This window comes from Erpetoichthys calabaricus, chromosome 16 (assembly GCF_900747795.2).
Source record: "Erpetoichthys calabaricus chromosome 16, fErpCal1.3, whole genome shotgun sequence".
In the NCBI taxonomy this organism is placed as follows: Eukaryota; Metazoa; Chordata; class Cladistia; order Polypteriformes; family Polypteridae; genus Erpetoichthys; species Erpetoichthys calabaricus.
Window position 1 is genome coordinate 82075034 of NC_041409.2, and position 22092 is coordinate 82097125.

At 39.4% G+C, this 22092-nt stretch overlaps 1 protein-coding gene across 1 annotated transcript in view; it reads right to left on the reverse strand.

Annotated features, from left to right (window-relative positions):
* vps18 (VPS18 core subunit of CORVET and HOPS complexes) overlaps positions 1 to 19857 on the reverse strand; it is a 30471-nt gene extending 10614 nt beyond the window's left edge. Inside the window, exons 1-4 of the mRNA XM_028821953.2 lie at positions 19424 to 19857; positions 13717 to 13858; positions 13471 to 13562; positions 7435 to 9305 (exon numbers count right to left, since the gene is read on the reverse strand). Of these exons, the coding sequence (XP_028677786.1) occupies positions 7435 to 9305; positions 13471 to 13562; positions 13717 to 13858; positions 19424 to 19526 (2208 nt within the window). The 5' untranslated portion in view covers positions 19527 to 19857. The remainder of the gene's footprint in view (positions 1 to 7434; positions 9306 to 13470; positions 13563 to 13716; positions 13859 to 19423) is intronic.
* Between the last annotated feature and the right edge of the window lie 2235 nt (positions 19858 to 22092).

Consider the following 22092-nt stretch of genomic DNA (forward strand, 5'->3'; position numbering starts at 1 on the left):
TACAATGTGTCACCTGTTAAAGCAAACGATTAATAAGGAAGTCACCCCACCTCTTTTTTTGCAGCCTTGTTTATTGAAACTGGTTAAAAACATATTACAGCAAATTAGGCTTACTGGATACTACATTTGTCGCTTTCACTTCTAAGAATGTAAACATTAGTGTTGCAGAAAATTTGAAGCAGACATTTTGTTTAGGCTGCCATCAGTCACATCCTGAGTCCGAGAGATATTATTATAGCAATAAGCTCCCTGAGAGAGATTCCCCGGGCTTACACCTGCTTTGTCTGGTTGGGAATGCTAGCAGTGCTGTATTTTTTTATCCATCTGTACCTAATATTGCTGTATAAAAGTACATTTTTGTCAAATGTTCATGTGCAATTTACTTTTCATCACTGCACACAACACATTTAGCAAGAACAAGAGTGTACAGAAGTAGATCTTGCAATGGCCTGGCATCTTATCCAGGTCCGATTCCTGCCTGATTCCAGCCTGATGCAGGTGGGATGGGGTTTGACATCCTGCAAACAGTGCATTGGATTCAGTAGATTTGAGAATTTTATGTTTGGTAATACATTTTGAGGCGGCACGGTGGCGCAGTGGTAGCGCTACTGCCTTGCAGTAAGGAGACCTGGGTTCGCTTCCTGCCTGCGTGGAGTTTGCATGTTCTCCCCATGTCTGCGTGGGTTTCCTCCGGGTGCTCCGGTTTCCTCCCACCGTCCAAAGACATGCAGGTTAGGTGCATTGGCGATCCTAAATTGTCCCTAGTGTGTGCTTGGTGTGTGTGTGTGTGTGTGTGCGTGCCCTGCGGTGGGCTGGCGCACTGCCCGGGGAGTTGTTCCTGCCTTGCACCCTGTGTTGGCTGGGATTCGCTCCAGCAGACCCCAGTGACCCTGTAGTTAGGATATAGCGGGTTGGATAATGGATGGATAGTACATTTTGTGCACAAGTGGTACAGTATGCAAGCATATTGCATATTTTGACATGTGGTGCCAGAAGTCATGGAATCCGACTCCGTTTGGAACAGGGCTGTCAAATTAGCCATAAAATAAGGTTCAAATATTCAAATATATTCAAATTTAGTTTAGCAATTCTGGGCATTATATATACATTTATAACCATTTTTTTTATACTTTACTATTATTATGGTAACAGCTACACTGGCGGCCACAGCAAGAATAAACAGCAGTACCAAAATACAGCGTGAAAAAACATCCTAGCAGCACTTGGGCAAATGCTATTTAAATATAAGAACCATCAAAATCTCAAACAGCTGCACCCTATAGAAGAGAAGCATCTGCACTGCCATCTTGTTTTCATTCATTCATGTGCAAGTCTTACACCGCACAGCCTGTTAGACATGAGGGCACTATCCCTCTTCCCTGTCACTCAATTGTCCTGTCCCCTCACAAAAAGTGTACCCCAAAGGGCCTTAACCCCAATCTTCTTTCCCATTCCTCACAACTGTCCTCTCAGCAGAAAGACGTGTCACAATACACGTGCAGTGCTGGGAACCAGCGGAGTGCTAAATGGACCCACACCACAACATCGTCAAAATGCTTCCTGCTTTGCAGAGACATTATGAGTCAGGAACAAAAAAGGAAAAATATTAACAATCATGTAGTGAAGCACATGTGGCTCATAAGGATTTAAGCTCCTTTTTGTGGCTGCTTTTATGGCTTACTATCCTGACAAGGATCAAGTCAAATATGGGTCAGTTAGTAAGACCGTGACAGGGTGAAAATACTGAGCAAAGTAAAAGAGCAGGCAAGTCAAAGGCGGACTGGTTTTATCATTTTGGAGGTGTCCAATGGGCAGCTGAGAGTACAGTTTATACTGCGGCAAAACCAGTCGTCACCTGCGGACTCCCCTGGAAAAACGGCTCCTGTGTGGCTTACAGGATCGGCATTATATTAAGTCAGGGTTCGCACAATTGATTTACTTTTTTTCTCTTTTACAGGTACAGCACTATTTTAATACAAGTGGCCTGAATATATATATTTTTTTATTTAAACCTCATTGCTTTAAGCAGTATGTATCAAACCAGCAATCATGTCAGTCAGATTCATAGTGTTGTGTTCCACACACAAGGCTCTTTAATTGAGTAGTGGGATAGGAAAAAAAAATGCGATAACATTATGAATAGGTCTGGCTGTAGGTGGGAGACAGAAAGAAATCTGCCCTTTAATGAAGATAACAAGATAGCCATTCAAAATTAGCAAAAAGCTAATCACGGAGGTAAAGTGCAAAAACAGACCACTAAAAAAAAAATGCAGCTTTGCATAGCACGTCTATATAACTCAATGCCAACATTAGTGCAGGTAAAAACAAACAACTGTACTTTTACAATCGAATGTCAGCTTTTGCCTTTGAACAAGTCTATTTTAAAATTATATTTGAATAGGGATGTCTGGAATATAGATTGCTTCTTTGGTGGTAGTAAAGTATGCTACACACTTGCACAATACAATCTAATGTCATAGTAAAGGCTACACAACAAAGGGATATGCAGCACAGGCTAGCCAGAGTGCCATTTGTTTAAATAACTTACTAGAGTTGTAAGTTAGAGTTGTTTAAATAACTTACTAGAGTTACTAAAGCAGAGATAAAAAAAATATTAATCTATCCCATCCTGGAGTGACGGACTTCTATTAATGTATAGAAATGAAACATTCAGACAGTGAATTTATATCAGAAACATGTCTACAAAGCTGTGAGGTGTCTTTTTCTTCTTTGATACAAGGATAAACCTGCCCTTCTTTACTGTAGTGTGAAACACGCGTCAGAGGGCCTTCAGTGGCTTTGAAGGCTGCTCTAAAAATATAACAGTTTGTGGATACTGTGTCTGGCAACTTACTTTCAGATTGTACATTTAAACAAAAAAATATATATATCATCCTTTATTCTTGTGTATTGATTAAAGATGCCATAAATATTTTTTTCATCAAATGCTGTATTTTTAATTTAAGTTAAATCTGAATGGTCGGGAGTACATTAAAAACATGCTCTAATCTTCAGTTTTAGCCTTGGTTTCTGCTGAAAGCACTGATGGTTGTTTGGCAGTTTCATTCTCAGCAATAAGCAGTGTTTTCAGTAAATACTTAAGCGCATTTTTAATTTTGGTCAAAAATGAATAAATAAATTGCTTTTGGTCAGTCCCTAAAAAGTTGGTTATATTTTCCCATTTACAAAACAACTAAAATATGGAGAACAGTTGCTCACAGCGATACATTTATTCCAAAGTCATTACAATAGAAATATTTAGATACCTGTAAAATATCTCTTCTTTTTATTCTGCAACATTAACATTTTGTTTCATTACTATCAACTACTATAATACACCAGAAATCCAAGTTATCAATTTTGGAAATAAAATCGGTGTGAATTAAAAAAATATGGTAGGAGTGAATAGATTAAAAAAAGTGAAATATTACCGAATTTCAATAAGATATATATTTTGCTTTAATGTATGTCTGATATTTTCTTTAATTGGAACGTCAGCCTATCACAAAAAACACACTTTCATACACCACCATACTAATTACACTAATTTAGATTCTCAAATCAGTCTAATACATCTTAAGATATGGGAGAAAAGTAGCATACACAAAGAAATCCCATGTACACATGAATAGAACCTGAAACTTCACACAGGACAGGCTAAGAGTCAAACTTGATTCTTTGAAGCTGTAAGGCACAGTCTAACCACCGTCACCAGACCACCCTTTCTTCAAACAGTAGTAGTAGTAGTAGTATTGTCACGTGTGGAGATTACAGTGAGATTTGCACTCTCTCATTTCGACATGTCATGATAAACAAGGATGTATTAAAATAAGCAACTTCTAGTTATGTAGTAGAAAACACAAATTAGCCCCATATACAAATCTCTGTTAATTAACCAAATGATAAGTACACAGAGATCTCCCTGAAATTAACTGAAAACACAAACAGAAAAGGACCAACAAGAGTCCATGTAGCCCCTTAGTCCACACGTCTTCTTAACTAAACACTCACCTGCCATATCTTTAGGCAGAACCTTCTTAGTCCAGTTCATGGTTGCAGGGGCCTGAGCAAATCCCATCAACATAAAGCGGAACAGTATGTATTTAATAACTGTTCCAACGTTTCTAAAAATATTTATGTTAACACTATTTTCATACAATGTTATCCCGTATTTAGAATTTGAAAGAATTTCATCAGTAGCCTACAAATCTTTGAGCATCATGTCAAAAATGTTTTGACTATTTAAAGAAAATTAAAAATTGAAACCATCAAATTAAAATGTGTTCAATCACTTAAAGGAATGCTCAGCTCAGAAAGTATATTTGTTTTATATGTTACTTATGTCCATGTAGTTTGTACTAGTGGCTAAGAAAGATTTTTAATCACATTTTTTCATGGAGAAATGAAATATTGATATTACAACTCGGTGGCATCGATAGGGGATCAATACTGCACAATGCCAAACGATGTCAAAATTGTCCACAGAAAAAAGAAAAAAAAATTATCATGGAACTCTTGTCACATAATCCACATGTCCAATATCCATTTATATGGTCAAAACATGCAAAATGTGTGCATTTTTAATAAAATTTTTATTTATTAAATGGTTACTTCCTGAAAACTAAATGTCAACAAGAAAGACATCCTTCCCACAATACTGTGTGTTTACTGGTGAAGAAACCTGTCTTTCATTCAAACGCACAGCACTGTGGGAAGGACGTCTTCCTTAGTGACATTTAATGTAGCGCTTCAGAAAGTAACCATTAAAAATATTTTAGCAAAAAACTTGACATTTTCACCATACAAATGGATTTGTGGATTATGCAACAGAATCTACATAAGAATTTTTTTTTTCATTCGTTCCAATTGACCTTTTTTACTTCTTTTGGCACTATCCAGCATTGATCCCCTGTCGATGACACAGAGTTTGAACGTTCAGTATTTTATTTCTCCACAAAAATATGAGATTAAAATTTTTTCTTGGGAACCACTACAAACTACAATAGTGTAAAAGAACATTTTAAAAAATTCTGGGTAGAGTATTCCTTAAAATGAAAGTCTGATATTGTTCCAATAAAGTTTATTACCTGAAGTCATGTAATGTGTTGATGTATAAAAATCTCTGTGGGATTTTTAGCAGACTACATGTTTTAAATGAATTTGTAAGAATAAATCCAATCCTCTTTTCTCTGTGTGGTAGAAATGCACTACAGAAAGCTTCAAAATAGAGACAAAAAGAGTATACTACGCTAGCCACAGAACTACAGTGGGTATAGAAAAGAATCACCCCCTTCAAAATATTCACATTTTGTTGATTTTCAGCCTGAAATGAAGACACATGCAAAAAATATTTTTTCCAGCTGTATTTACTCGATGCAACCTATAACAGCCCTGTCAAAGATATAATAGCAACAGTTCATATATAAATAAAATAAAAAAAAAAAAAACAGAACCACTAAGATGTTAAAGGGTCACCCCCCTCCTAAAAAATACTTGTAAACTCAATCAGGTGTAACTAATCACCTTCTTCATTGCACACCAAGCGAATTGGCTTCCACTTGTGATCAGTTGTAATCATTCTAATTAGTTGAGAATAAAAGCAGCTATTCTTATAGCATTCCAGTGCTTGGAAGTGCAAACAGTCAACTATGGATGGCAAGGCACTGTCAAAAGGTCTCTGGGATAAAGTTGTGGACAGGCACAAGTCAGGAGATGGATGCAAAAAAATGTCAAAAGGCTTTATCAATCCCTAGGAGCACAGTAAAGTCCATTATCAAGAACAGTAAAGTGTACGGTACTACTAGGACCCTTCCCAAATCAGTCCATACCTCCAAACTGGATGGAAGTGCGAGGAGGAAACTGGAGAGAGAGGCTACCAAGAGGCCTATGGCATCTTTGAAGCAGTTACAGGAATTTTTGGCAAAGAATCCCCCATAAATGTGTCTTATATGGGAGGGTTGTAAGAAAAAAGACACTCCTCAAGAAAGGCCACATCAAGAGATTAAGCTTTACTAAAATGCACCTTGAAGATTCTGAGGCCAAATGGGTGAAGGTGTTATGGTCAGATGAGACCAAAATCAAACTATCTGGCCTCAATGCCAAACAATACATCTGTCAGAAAGCCAATACAGCTTACCATCCTAGGAACACCATACCTACCCTAAAGCATGGAGGAGGTAGCATCCTGTTGTGGGGGTGTTTCTCTGCAGCATGGACTGGGGCACTGGTCAAGACAGAAGGAAAAATGGATGGGGCAAAATACAATCCAATACTTGAGGAAAACCTGCTGTCCTCTGCCAGAAAGTTGTCAATGGGAAGAAGGTTCATATTCCAACATGATAATGACCCAAAGCACACAGCAAAGTTGACCACACAATGACTGAAGGAGAAAAAGGTGAATGTCCTGAAGTCAGAGCCCAGACTTGAACACTACTAAAAATCCATGGATTGTAGTCCACCAACGGTCAACTTCCAATTTGACTGAGCTTGAATAGTTCTGTAAAAAAGAGTGGGCAAATATTGCACGGTCTAGGTGTGCAAAGTTGATAGAGAAGTATCCCAAAAGACTTATGGCTGTAATCCAAGCATAAGGTGGTCCCACAAAGTGCCGACACAGGGAGGGTGATCTTTTAACCATCTCAGTTATTGTTTTTTCCTGATCATCCGATATTATACCTTTCACTTGGCTATTATAAGTTGCACTGAGTAAACACTAATGGAAAAAATATTTGTGTTTGTGCGTCTTCGTTTCAGGCAGCAAAGCAACAAAAAAGAGGCAATGATTTTTTCTATACTCACTGTAAGGATACAAAACGATTTCAGATTAACTGTATGTCCCTTGAAGCTCAGTGTAGGCCACTGAAAAACTTAACTATAGCTATATTGCTGAAGTATACGTGTTCCTCTAACGGTCTGGAACTTAGGGGTACTTTGTATTGAAGCTGATGCAATACCTGCTGTAAATCTGAATGAAAAAGGCTTCAACTAAGAATGATCTCAGATAAAGAATTTCAAAAGGTATTCCAATAAAAGGGCCCCTATACAATGGCAAGAAAGAAAATTTGGCTACAACAGGAGGAAAAAAAAAACAGTGCTTGCAAATGTCACTGTCTTGCGAAAACAATTTATTCATAGCAAGAAGTCGCATGCTAAATGTGAACATTCTGATCTGAAAGCGAAGTAGTATGAGTGCTGAAAATGAATGGCCATACCATTCCCACTGTAAAGTTTGGTGGTACTAGCATCAACTTAAAAGGATGTTCCTCAGCAACTAGCAATCTTATCATGAAAGAAAAAAAAAAGAGGAATGGAGCACAACACAAAGGAAAAATAACTGGCAAAAATCTGAAAATCAGGAAGACGTTTGTTTGTCAGCAAGACAGTGATCCAAAACACAGAGGCACATGATGGGAAAAAAAAAAATGTATACTGTACCTGCAATGCTAAATCCACGGCCTCTTCATAGAGCTCCATTATCTTGTACACATGGACACAGGCTTTATGATGTCCATGTTCAGCACACAATCGCAAGGCATACTTCAGGTCGTAGTGAATGTCTGAGGAGTGTGTTCCTGCTTGCTCTAGATACCATAGCAAAGCCTCCGGCTTGTATTTGGCATACAGAGATAAAAGATAGTTATGAATTGCTTCATCCGTCACCGCCAGCTGATACACGCAGAATTCCATGTAACGTATTGTTTCATTGATCTGCTGTGTGCTTCCAATCTGGCTGTAGTTTACAAGAGCAGGAATTAGTTTCTTTGCATTAAGTCTGTTTCCCATCTGAATCCAGGCATCCACAACTTTCTTGGGAATATGCTGCATGAGTACTGGAGAGAACTTGTAGAAGAGAGTTTCATCTCGATGTTTAGACAAAATATCAATTGCTTCATCATACTCATCATGTTGACAGTAGTGAGAGATAACTCTCTCATAGTCCTGCATAATTACTGAAAAAAACACCATGTCTTCCACATTACCATGACTTGCCAGAAGATCATAAATGGTGGATCTGTTGTTATACAGACATTCTTTAATTTTAGAGTCACGGAGGAAACTGCGAAACTCATCTCGAGAGTCTAAAAACTGGTAGCGTTTGTTCTCATCTGCTTCCAAAGTGCCCAGTCTGTTTAAGTAAAGCTCTGCAAGCCATGTCACCAGAAGTGTGATCTGAGTCTTCTCTCCTTGCTTTAAGTTTTTGAGTTTCTTTAACAGGAACTCTTTAAGTGCTTCCTCTTGTTTGGCCTCAATAAATTTCAATGCAATCTCTTCAAAGTAATTCTGAGTAAGAGCGTAACATTTAGCACTTTCAATATATTTCTTGTTCTGAAAACAGTTCTCTGCTTCTTTGGCCAATACAATGTCAAGGCACTCTGGCCTGTCTTTACAGTACTCTTTGGCCAAATCAAACTTCCCCATGCTCATATACATCTGCCACACATCCCTTGATTCTCTTTGAATATGGTAACGAAAGACAGCTTTTTCTGTGTAGATCCAAATTAACCCAACTGCAAAATCTTTAATCATCTTCTTCAAGGAACCAAACTTATCTGGAAAAACATCCTCAAATACAACTTGTCCATTTAGTATGCAAACTGCTTTCACTCGATCAGGCAACAGCAGTAAAAAGTGGAACTGTGTGAGAACAATAGAAATAGGCTTGTTGAAATTGAAGTCAATGTCTGTGGGATACTCCCAGACTTGGACATCGCTCAACAGAGAATCAGGACGGCCATAGTCAACAGTTCCATAAAGAACACCGTTGCCCATCATCCAAGCAAATGATCTTGGAGAAGTACGTAGCTTAGAAGTGTAAAATGCTATTTCACTATAGCCTAAATTCGCTGGAAACTCCTGAAAACTGGGGAAATGGTCCGCATTTTGATTGAAAATTGAGCTGAAACCCTGCTGCTCTGACCCTTCAGGTACCCTGCCAACAAACTGAAACAAGCGCTTTCTCGTGGTTGCTATGATAAAATATTTTGATTCAATCCCACGCTCAATCTCCAAGCTGCAGACTGGTGCTGGGCTGCCATCTTCATCTAGTATGTGCACCTGTCGAAAATACTGGTCTGGGTTTGTACTGAAAAGGCTTCCTTCTGAAGTTGAAATTTCAGCCTCATAAATGTGACCCTGATTTGTGCCGACCAGAATTGGTCCAGTGTTGGCCTCTGTACCCAGAAATTTGTTCCATCCAATGCTTTCAATGAGGTGGCCTTTCCATCGGGACAAACTTCGTATTTTTTGGGTATTTCTATTCAGATAAAGACTTTCATTTGTGTTGAGGCTGATCACCAGATGAGAACCTAAGATTGAAGGCAGTTAGAACATTCAATACCTTATTTCAGATTAAAAAACAAACTACAACCCAATTAAGTGGAAAATAATAAAGCAAGAACAACAGCATGTTCCCAAGAGACCCCAGGAAAAATCAGCACTCAGCACCCACCCATTGAAAAGAACTAGACAATTCATACAGCCTCATCCTAAATGGTTCTTTACCTTTGGTTAAACAGTAATAAAAAGATCCATCATATTAACTTTAGGATAACATTAATGTGCCTTTGCCAAGTTCTGAATAAACTGTGAGCAGATCCTTGTAAAGAGAGTCTGATTTTGTCCAATTTGAGATAGAATAGAATACTGCTTTCCCACTGAGTTATAGAAGGTGGATCAGGTTTCTGATATTATTGCAAATTTTGCTGTTAAGGCGTTAGAGGTTATTTTAAATCTAAGGCTATCCAGGATATGTACAAATATTTTTGGCCAAGACGGTTCAGTTGTAGGCCATTCTCAGAACAGATGAACTAGTAATGTAGGCACTTGATGATGTCACTCACGGGTTGGATCTTGCCATGGGTACTTTTTAGAAGAGATATATCAGTCAGTCATTTTCTAGCTGGAGCCAATCCCAGCCAGCACAGGGCGCAAGGCAGGAACAAATATGTGAAAGATAAACAAATTATAGTTAAACTATTTCTTTCCTGACATATATTTCAATGGAATGTATTTTACGAACGGCTAAACTCCATTACTCTTCTGAAATGTTAACTGATACAACAACAACATTTATTTATACAGCACATTTTCATGCAAATTATGTAGCTCAAAAGTGCTTTACAAGATATAAAAATAAGTGACAAAGAATAAAGTAAGGTCTGATGACCAGGAGAACAGAAAAAAAAAACTCTTCCAGAGGGCTGGAGAGAAAAAAAAAATCTGCAGGGGTTCCATGGCCACGAAGATCCCTTTACCATCATTACCCAAGATGATTAACCTCCACAGCGTTAAGTTTACCCTCAGAAAAAAAAATTTTCAACAAGAAAGAGTGTTATATGACACAAACATGTAACATATAAAATACAGCAGAAATGGTATGTCTAGTGTTCACTTTTTTACTGGTGCAGATTTAGTACATTTACTTTGACTGACCAATGCTCAGCCCGACCTCACAATCAGGACAGGTGCACATTTCTTATATTTTTTTCCTGTTGCTTGAGCATGAGAAGGTAGACTGTCAGTGCCTGATCCACACAAACATTTCCCCTGACATAAACATTGACAGCAGTTCCACTGTGGTCAGGTCTTCTGGGTCTGACGATTTTTTTGTCTTTCCACTTGATCACAATCATTTTGCATATTTGCCACACACCTTCTGATAGCATGACGAGCCTTCAGGCAACCAAAGTCACCAGGCACATCACGTCAGTTCAGTACAGTGCCATATGTGTAAATTTTACTATCCGTGTCAATGTCTGATGACCAATTCACATTGTCATCATTGTCACTTGATTCAACTAATAGTTCAGTTTCAGTTTGTTCTAAAACTGCCTTTAAGGCTTTTCATTTACACTCCATTGTGTTTTGGTTAAAGGCTGCGCCAAGCTCATGAATATTGAGGAGTTACTTTAGCGTGGCAAATCACATTGAAATATTCATGTATTTTTGCAGCATGTTATTTTATCCACTAGATGGCAGCTGAATATTGTCCTTACGAGTTATTCAGGCTTAATAATTTTAAAGCAGATCATTACAAGTACTGTAAGTCACCATAAACAGGATTAACACCAAGGATGTTAATTTTTTTTTAATTTTATTTTTTTTATAGTGTGGAGAGGCCATCTAAGTCTTCAACCAGGTTAACCAGTATACAGGTGAAAGATGAGACGAGTTGGTTGTGTACATAAAAGAAAACTGTGATACTGGAAGATACTGGAAGATTGAATTTAGAGCAGAACAGTTGCAAGTACTAGGGGGCTTTGCCCCCTGCTCGCTTCACTCGCCCACCCCCTCCCTCCCCCTCTGGGGCACGCTATGCACCAGCCACTTCACGTCTCTGCCTCTCGCGTTGTGAAGAGGGGGGCTGAATGCACGCTAAGGAGATGCGGTCACTCCTCTGAAACACCCTTTTAAACAGTGATACAATGGGAAACAATTTTTTTTACCTCCTGTATGCTCGATCAGCTGGCTTGCTGCTGTTGCTGCTTGTGCCGTGGTGCGTGATCTGCATGTCGCGCAGTGCTTCGAACATTTAAAAGCCTGTACAGCAGCTGTCCTTTTGTCTCACAGGACGTTAAAGTATCTCAGAGAAAATCACGTCTCAACCCAATATTTTTTTTTATAATAGAGAGATGTTATCAGTATAGAGATCTCTAAATATTTTTTTCACTATTCATATTGCTGGAGACTGGCAATGTGTTCCATGTTTGTCAGCACATGCAAGTAAGAATTTTACTATACTATATACATATGACAATAATGACTATATAAACCTATAAATGTCACTATCGCTAGCAATTTCCATATATTAAATATTGCACAAGTTAAAGGTGACTGAAATAGGCAATTGTCATGTATAGGAACAACAGTAAGAGGTTCATATAAATAAATGTTAAGCTGTATCTATCATGTGAAGCCCACTGGGAAACAACCGGCAGCAGACCAAAGACATGCTAGACTGGCCTGAAAGCATCAGGAGGAAAAATGAAACGTGACTAAGAATATGGTAGCTTCTCGGTCTTGCTCAGCACATTGTTATTGTGGCTTGAACAGGAAAACAGACTCACTTGTCAAGGATTAGTTAATGTTCCATTAATTCCTCCATCCATTTTCTTATTTCACTCATCACAGGGGCCTTTCCCAACAATCATCGGATGAAAGGTAGGAGCAATACCTGGACAGGGTGCCAATCCAACACAGAGTGCCCACACTAAGGCCATTTTAATCCTGCAAAGTCACCTAACCTGCATATCTTTGTAATGTAGGCAGAAACCAGACAGCCCAACAGACAGACTCCGGTTTCCTTATTACAAAAGGAGTAGCACTATCACTGTGCCACCATGCTCCCTCCATTAAGTCAAAAAAATAAAAAATTGAACATTTTTATTAAATCATTACTTAAAAGATCACACAACTTCCATTTGGAAGGGATGTCAAACTTGACAACTGCAGTTGCTGATTATCTTCTTCCCAGAGGATGTCAGATTACACATCTGCTTTTTGCAGGGGATGACAAATTAGACAATTCTGTGTTGTCTTTCCAGCACAGGTTCACATATGCAAAATATCACAACCTAATTCCATTTTCTGGCACCCAATAACATGCAACTAGTGTTGGATCCCAGTACCAGTACCAAAACGGTTACAATGCAAATAACGGATAACTCTAAAACCTCCTCGTCTTACTCCAGCCCTCCAGTGTGCCTCACTATTGATTGTTTCTTTCTTGATAGCCGTGAAGTCCTGATTACATCGAAGCAATACGCGAGAGTGGTCTCCCATGAGTCTTCAATCACATTGAAGCCTGTGGTTTTGTTTTTTAACATCACACTGGCAAGTGTCGAGCAAAGGAGGGAGGATTTGAGAGAAAAGCTCACATTTACTTCCAGTACCAAAAATTCCAAAATACCGGTACTGTAAAGCTTTAACATTTGGGTTTTTCAGTACTTTATAATGCACAATCCTACCTGCTGCCTGACATAGCTGGTACTGTACAAACACTTTCCAGGTATGGCACGTTCAGCCATAATCTATGCCCTTTTTTTCCCCCATTCTGTCATGGTATGTAAAACATACAACATCGGACAAATGAACCTCTCGTCTGCTTGCAAGGCCCAAAACACATGCTTTCCTTGCCAGCCTAATTACATCTATTGTACTTCCGGGTGAGTGCTCATTGATCAGCTCTTACAAACACGAGCCCACATCTATGACTGAAGTAATTTTGTCAGGGTGGGGTGCAGATTGGTTGAACTGAGTTGCTGGGGATGTCTCCGCTTGAAGTTATGTTAGTGTGCCATTAAAATTATGTAAGTGAAGTCTGCCACTGAAAATGACAGGGCTTTTAGGAGTACCACTTACTTTGTTGCCCTACTTGCTTATTTACAGTAATAAATTGCAACAAATAATCATATTTCTATTATAGTCACAAACACAGAGAGCAATGTAATATGAAAAATACAAATGTCTTACCAGTTGTATCCAAGAACAACTTGTATACCTTTGCATCATCTTTGCGTCCAATTTCAATCTGATTTGGCTGATCGGGCTTTCCTAGGTCAATTCTTGAGGGAGACAGTAAGATAGAAATAGGTGGATGAGAATACGCTCCCTTTTAATTCTCAAACACAGAATATTTTAAAAATGAAAGGCCATAAAGATCTGACAAAAATGCATATTGACAGAACAGGTGCATTTCCATAAAACTTCTTATCATACCTCAGCAGGGTGTCCTTCCCAAGGCTCATGCAGAGCTGGTTGTTACACACAGTCAAGTGGTTAATCTTCTCAGGAGGAGTGAAGTCAATCCTCTGTTTTGTGAAGATTGGTTTCTCTTCTTCCAGTCTGGCATTTACAAACCCTAAGAAACAAATGTGTGTTTAGTCTGTGGTACTATTTAAAAACTCCAAATCCAATTCAGAGTGACAGGGGCCAAAGCCTATCCCATCAGCACTGGGAGGGAGACCATCTTGGACAGGGTGCTAGTCCACTGCATAACACACATATGCACACACCCCTACCACACAATGGGGCCAATTTACAGTCTCCAATTAAATTAACCTGCATGTCTTTGGGGATGTGGGAGGAAAACCCAGATAATAATGGAGGGAACTTGCAAAGATCACCAGACACACACAACTCAAGCCTGAGATAAGGAGCAGCAGCATTAACCACTGTTCCACTGTCAACACTTCTAAAGGGTTTAGTTTCACAAAAAAGACTACCAAAATGCCCTGGGATAACTATGTGTGCTTTTCAGATAAAGACAGAATTCACAATACATTTAAAAAAAAAAAAAAACAAAGTATTTATTTGGTTATTTTTGCTGAACAATATACATTATTCTTTCAGGATTCAAATTTTCAAATGGTAATAAAGAAGCAGAAAGCTTCACCACTTTGCATGCTACTTATGATCAAAGGAATTACTACTGTATGTTAATAGTACTAGGGCGTTGTACCGTGTTAGCCATTATGAATGTAGAGAAAAGCCAAGCAAAATGACACCTTTTATTGGCTAACTATAAAGATTACAATATGCAAGCTTTCGAGGCACCTCAGGCCCCTTCTTCAGGCAAGATGTACAGTAATAGCTTTTCTCTACTGTATGTTAATAAATGCAATATATAAAACTGCCAAACATGCAAACTCCATGCGGGCAGTGACCAGGCCTTGGACTAAGACCCACATCCCTGGAGCAGTGATCCAGCAGCTCTCACCACTGCACCACTCCTCTCAATGCACATCTAATTCCATGCAGTATTTCATAAATGGATATGAATTACAAATTATTCACCAAATACTCTTAACTATGACTTGGTAAGTTCGTAAAGGACTTTGATTAATTATAATAAAAGGACATTCTCGCAGGTAGTGTACAGGACATGATTCTTTTTCAAGTTAGGATGTTTTGACTTGTCATTAACCTCATTCAGACAAAGAACCCAAATAGTTTCTGGATGAACTATATAATAACCGTGCCAAACCTGCTTAATCCAGGCAGCATTGGCACAAGGCAGGAACCAGGCAAGGACAGGATGCCAGTTCACTGCATGCCCCCCATCGCACACACACATACACATGCTTGCACTCGAAATGGAGCTAATTTAAAGTTACTGATTAATGTAAAATGTACATGTTTAGATATGTGAGGGGAAAAAACCCATGCAGACATGGGGAGAACAGGCAAACTCCTCACAGGCAACCAGGAATTCCAAAGAATTCGCTTGCTCACATATTTTGGACAACTCGGTGATTTCCTTAACCGACAGTACCAGGAAAAGGAGCAGAGATCTTTCTAGCTCAGTGTTTCTCAAGTGGGTTGCTATTGTTTATAATGGTAATGGTTTGTGGTGAATCATGGCGGGTCACCACTCCAACAATCGCACTCAACCTCCGCCGACAACTGCACTCAAATCACCAAGGAGGAGCACTCTTATGTTTGTGGTCGATTCACTAGGGTGCGCCCTGATGATTGCGCTTGATTCAACAAGGAAGGAAACCCCCCCATTAAAAAACACTTGTGTGGGAAAAGGGGGGTTGCAACACCACAAAGGTTGAGAAACACTGTTGCAGCATGATAAAGGTGTATAATAAATATTTCTACTTCATTTTGAGCTCTTTGATCAGGTAGAAGAGGACCGTTAAGACTAATATGAAACATAAATGCTTGGGAGGTAGCACTAACTATATCCTTGATTGATTTCTGAATTATTCACTGTGATTGCATTTACAGAAACAATAAAGTTCATAGTGACTAAAGGCACAGTTGTTATCAACAATTAAGTTTGTTTGATTACAACTGTTTTAAATTTAAAAAATGCATTAAATTGCACACTATACACAAATCACAAAGATGCATTCAGTAAATACACAAAGCCAAAGCTGTAAAACTGGAAAAACAGTGCCTAGCTGCAAGAATCTGAAGACATATGCTACTGTAGATTAGTATCCTCCAATATGGGATGAAGCTCATTTTCTGCTAATGCTTTACTGCCTTCTCTATCACCCAACTAGCAACCCAGATGTAACAACAGCCATTTTCATCCATCCATCCATTTTCCAACCCGCTGAATCCGAACACAGGGTCACGGGGGTCTGCCGGAGCCAATCCCAGCCAACACAGGGCACAAGGCAGGAACCAAACCTGCTTAATCCAGTTTAAGATCATGGGTAGCTGAAGCCTGGACGAGCTACCAAAGACGACACTTCAATTTCCATCTGCCACTCAATGAGGGACTCTCCGCAAGTCACTTACCCTTTCTGTGCTCCAAAAAAACTCCTTAATCAGTTGTAACCTGTGGCATTTCTCCATAAACACTGTGTTGGGGCCATTCTGGAACTTTTCTACATGTGCACAGACTTTAACATACCCAGCTAATTTCCCACTTCTGCTACTGACTACTGAAACATACAAATTTGCATACCTTTCACATTGCAAAATAAAAACAAAATCAATCAAACAATGGGATCCTGGTGCCTGTTCTGTCCTGTTTAGCATCAGTTCATTGTGAAACACTCCGACATTGTCATTATCTGACAAAATGCAGATATATTGATAAAAAAATTAAAGCTTAGCAACCGCCCTTTTCTCAGAAAAATGTTGATATGAGCTGCCTAAATTGAAATTGTAACACCTCAAGTTTAGAATCAGACAGTTCTGAGGTGAAAAAGACTAAGCCACAATAACACAGAAAGAATGCACAGACTGCACACACTGTACAACTTAAACTGCAAGTCCAACAACATCGCTAACAACCATGCAGCCAGGGGATTGCTGGTCCGCGTGAGGTCGGAAAACAACTGAAAAAAGGCTTTATTCATACAGACCGGCTCGATAAGCATTATTGTGGATTGAGACTGTGACTTTGAAATGTGTTCATCAAGAACATGGTGACACAATTGGGAACTTGTTAAGGGTAAATTTAGCACTAACATTACTAAGTTTTTCTTTACAGAGAGATTGACAGACACACGGAATAAGTGACCAAGTAGTGTGGCAGACAGCAGGACTTTCAAAACTTGACTTGGATGTTATTTTAGACGAATTAAGTAGAGAGGACTGGCGAGCTTTGTTGGGCTGAATGGCCTGTTCTCATCGAGATTGTTCTAATGTTCTAAAAGCACGGACAATGTACGACAATGACAGAATGAAAGCATAGTGTTGTATGCTGCCATTTTTCACACCTGGAAAAGAATACAGCTGCCCGATGCAATATGTGTGAGAAGGAGGAGCAGTACAGTGGCAAAACAAGAATGCGATTTAAATGTAAAAACCACAGAAAGACGTTTGTAAAACATCAAAAAAGATGCAAATCTGAAGCACTGCGATTTGGCTACAATCGGTGTCAGTTAAGAAATGTTGCTGGAGAGTTTTCAAAGAGGCAGGGGACGTCATCCAGGTAACTGCTGCTAGCAGGGTTATGTAGATGGGGTTTTACTGAAGACTATTTAGTTGAGTTTAACATTTTGCCGTTTACCACTCATTAATACTGTATTTATGAAACGTAAAGCCCATTGTTAGCATAATGGAGGACGCATAACAGTGTAAAGCATAACCATCAGAGCATTTTGCCACGGCTTTTGTCCACTTTTCTCCCCGTCTTCTAATTATAGGGTTCAATAAGCCCAATAACCATAAATAAGAATGGTAAATGGTATAACACTATGCAAAATACTTAATAGCTATGCCTAATTTGAAGGTAAAAACGTTGACTGAAAGTAGTTTTTCTTTTCAAAAAATTAAGTGCCTGAGTGCATGTTAATAAAAATAATTATTTTGCAAGTTTAGTGGATTTAAAAGTACTTCAACTGGATTTGTAACAGCATTTAGTGTAATAAAACATAGGTTTTCTATTTAATTTTGTATTGTTAAAATTATATTGTGTTCCTCCTGTCTCCTCCCACAGCCCAAAGACGTACAGTTTAGGTGGTTTGACAGTTATGTTGGCCCTTGGTGTGTGTGTGTTTGTTCACCCTGTGATGGACTGTTACCCAGTCCAGGAATTGTTTCTGTCTTGCACCCGCAAAGCATAAAAATGTCAATGTTCTTCTAAATACAAATTTGAAACTTTGCTAAATGAAAAGCTAATATGACAAAATCTCGACAAAACTGAAAGGGAATATGTGAGAAGATTATTTTTTTGTAAATGTACTTTCATGATGTGGCTGCCTGTAATACATGTATTACACAAGCAACCAAATCTATTTTTAAAAGTCAATGTTCATATTATCTTAGTTATGCAGGTTAGGTGGATTGGCGATTCTAAATTGGCCCTAGTGTGTGGGTGTGTTTGTGCTTGTCCTGCGGTGGGTTGGCAGTGGCACCCTGCCCGGGATTGGTTCCTGCCTTGTGCCCTGTGTTGGCTGGGATTGGCTGATTCAGCGGGTTGGAAAATGGATGGATGGATGCATTTGTATGTCCATCCTGGGCGGCATGGTAGTGCAGTGGTAATGCTGCTACGTCTCATTAAGGAGACAGAGGTTTACGACCCAGAAGCTCCTATGTGGAGTTTGCATGTTCTCCCTGTCTTTGGCCAGTTTCCTCCCACAGCCCAAAGATATGCAGTTTAGGTGAACTGGCAAAGCTAAATTGGCCATAGCTTGTTTGGGGTGTTTTCCCTGCAATGACTGGGCACCCTGTCCTGGGTTTGCTCCTACCTTGTGCCCTATGGCAGCTGGGATTGGCTCCAGCATCACCCTCCCACAGCCGTGGTCTGGAGTTGGTGGGTTACAAACTTACATGACATGTTCATTCTATAAAATTTGTTATGGTGACCTTGACGCTGTATCATATGAATTTAAATACAGACTGACCCATTTATATTAGCCATTCTAAAACGCGACCATCATTTGAAAACAAATTCCTGTGCTATTTAAAAAAAAAAAATACTCTGTATCAGAAATATGGACACATAAATCACTTGTATCGGTATTGATTTCACTAATAGTGGAAAATGGATGGATGGATGGATAATAGCAGTATCACCCATCCCTAGCAAACGCAGGATTGTGACTGTGATTGGGCTGTAAAGTGCCTGTCAAATCTGACCACCCTAACTAAAACGCACATCTCAACAATGGTGACTGGGCGTCACTCTATAGTCAGGAATCCTTTTTTGGAGTAGAAATAAAGTAAGTTAAACTGAATCTGGCCCGCACCACCTGGCACTATTTTCCTATATCTTGGATATCTTGTATTCTCCTATATCTGCATGTTCAATAAAACTGAATTTGCGGACTTAAAAGTCAATGGGACCACACGATCTAGCGGTGCTTTCTATCACTCGCATCAGTTCCTGTTCAGTCAAACTACGCTGGAAATTGCTGACTTTACCTTTCAGTATAGAAAAAGAACCTGATTACAAAAAATAATCAACTCTCCAGGCCGTTGGCTCCCACCAAGAGGCCCGACGCCTCGCACTTACCCGAGTGTGCAATCCCAATGTTGGACGCGGAGAGACGGCTTTGCTGCAGTGCACTGTGTCGGGAGCTCTGAGAATACTCGTATTCTTCCAGTATGGAGGCCATCTGTAAAAAGGTGTATACAGCGCGACTTCAGAAAGATAACTGACTTGTTTGAAACGTTACGTATTTTTTACAACATCTAGCTCAAAGCCTGCGAGGCCGTCCTGCAGAGCAGTTCCTCTTTCACAGTTGTTCCTTCTTCGAGCTTTTGCAGCGCCTAACAACAGCGCATCACCGATTGCGTCCTGCAGTAATGATGGAAGAGCCGTTATATGAGACGATAACGCACACTATCAAGCTTGTCAGAATAAAATAAAAAATGTCATGCATCCGTGGTTCCAAACAACAAAATGTATCGATATCAGCTGACCTCGCCGAATCATGTGATGTAGTAGCTTTATCCTCCCTGCAACCTTTCAAATGACCACCAGGGGTCACGAAAAGATTAACTTTTCTTGCATGGTAATAAAGTCAACGTTAGAAAATATAGGAATCAACTGGTGTATTTTAGCTGTGTGCTAAATTTCTAAAAGGAGTAATTATGTATATAAAACATTTTAATGACATGAAAGTTAGTAATAGCGATTGGTTGAAAGCCTAATAAGACAATTCTTTTTTTCATTTTTATATTTAGTGGTTAGGCAAGACACTTCAGTCACCACATTCAAATCACACCTAAAAACGCACTTCTTCACATTGGCTTTTAATTCTTAACCTGTCTTATTCCCACTTGCTTTTTGCTATTTCTCTGTTTTATTGGGTCCCCTGACCTGTTTTTTTTTTTTTTTTTTTTAGTGTCTCTGTTTTAATTCTCTCTTAATGTTTGTTTTTTTTTAAATATTTTGCTTTTAGTCTTGCTTGTTTTAACTGTACAGCGCTTCGGTCGGTTATAATGCTGTGTTTTTAAGCGCTTAACAAATAAAAATGGTATGGTATGGTATGGTATATGCTGCCATTTTAATTTCAACAGGTGTTTATAATGCAAGGAGCTGTTGTGCAAGCAGCATCATAAGTAATGTAAACATTTGTTGACTTTTTAATTCAGATCATAATGTTATAGTGTTTTTTATTTTTTTTTATTTCTGTCATTTGAACTCTAGCAAGTTAGTTTACTCATTCCGGGTCACATGATGAGTCAGTATAGAGGATCAAGCAGCAACCTTCTGCTTTTCTGCCCACCATCTTGGAGGTTAGGGTGCACATTGTTCAACAGTTCTTATCCTACTAGTAACTACTATCCTAATTGTTTATCCTACTGGTGTGAAGATCACCTACCATCTAAGATGTGTGTGATGCCTGGTAAAAAATTCCTGAAGCCATTTTGGAAGGGATTGTTCTCCACAGGAGTTAGTAATGGAATTATGAGAGTTGTTATGGACCAAAGGGTTTAAACTGTATCAAAGTAATAACAACTGACTGTCATGTCCATAAGTGAGACACTTAACAGCTCAGTGAAAACCTGAGCCCCCTTTTTTGAGTACTGTACTCCAAATCAAGCTACAAAACTTCTAAAAACAGACAGGGAATGTGATTTTAACTGATCTGCATTTCGAGATGTGCCTCTTCCTGACCATTTCCCATCTGTCCAGGTACTGAGAATGCAAATAAAGTACTGAAAACAAGGAAGGGAGAACAGACACATTTCCACAACACAAGGGCAATGGCCATCTGAATGAAACATAAGATCTGCGTCTTTTTTCAGACAGCTGAAAGGCGGCACCTGACTAGAAAACAGCCTTGAAGTCTGAGGTGAGTGGCTGCTTTCTGCTTTTCTTGAGAGGAATGACTTGAGAGTAAAAAAGAATTCTTATGGATTACAACAATAACATAATAATAACAACACTGCAGTGCAGCAGGGGTGTGTTTTTGGTCCTGCTCTGTTCAGTGCTTGCATGGACCGAGTGTTGTAGGGTCATATGGTCCAGTGGCTGTTGGGTGTCTGTTGGTGAAAAAAGATTCACTGCTCTTGACTTTGTTGATGATGCTGTGATCTTCATGGAGTCCATGGAGGGTCTGATCGGGGCTCTCAAGAGACTGAGCGAGGAGTCTTGAGTGTCTGGTCTTGCAAGTGTCCAGATAAAAACCAAGATCTATTCCTTTAATGGCCTCTTTGGCACAGCCATCAGGAGTGTGCCTGTCGTTGAGAGGTTTACTTACCTCAGCAGTGACATTCATGTCTCAGTGACTCTTCCTATGAAGTCAGTAGATGAACTGGGAGAACATGGGGGGTCATGAGGTCGCTGGAAAGGGGTGTGTGGTGCTCCTGATTGCTTTTACAAAAACACAAAGGTCCAAGTCTTTAGAGTCCTTGTGGTCTTGCTATATGGTTGCGAAACATGGACGCTATCTAGTGATCTGAGACGAAGAGTGGACTCCTTCGGTACTGTGTCTCTTTGGAGAATCCTTCGGTACCACTGGTTTGACTTTGTTTTGAAATGAGTGGTCGCTCACAGAGTCCCGAATAAGGCACATTACCTGCTTTGTGAGGGAGCGTCAGTTACAATGCTACAGCCATGTAGCGCAATTCCCTGAGGGAGATCCGGCTCACAGGAACCTCATTGTTAATGACCCAAGCAGCTGGATCAGGCCAAGGGGATACCCATAACACCTGGCTGTAGCAGACAGATGG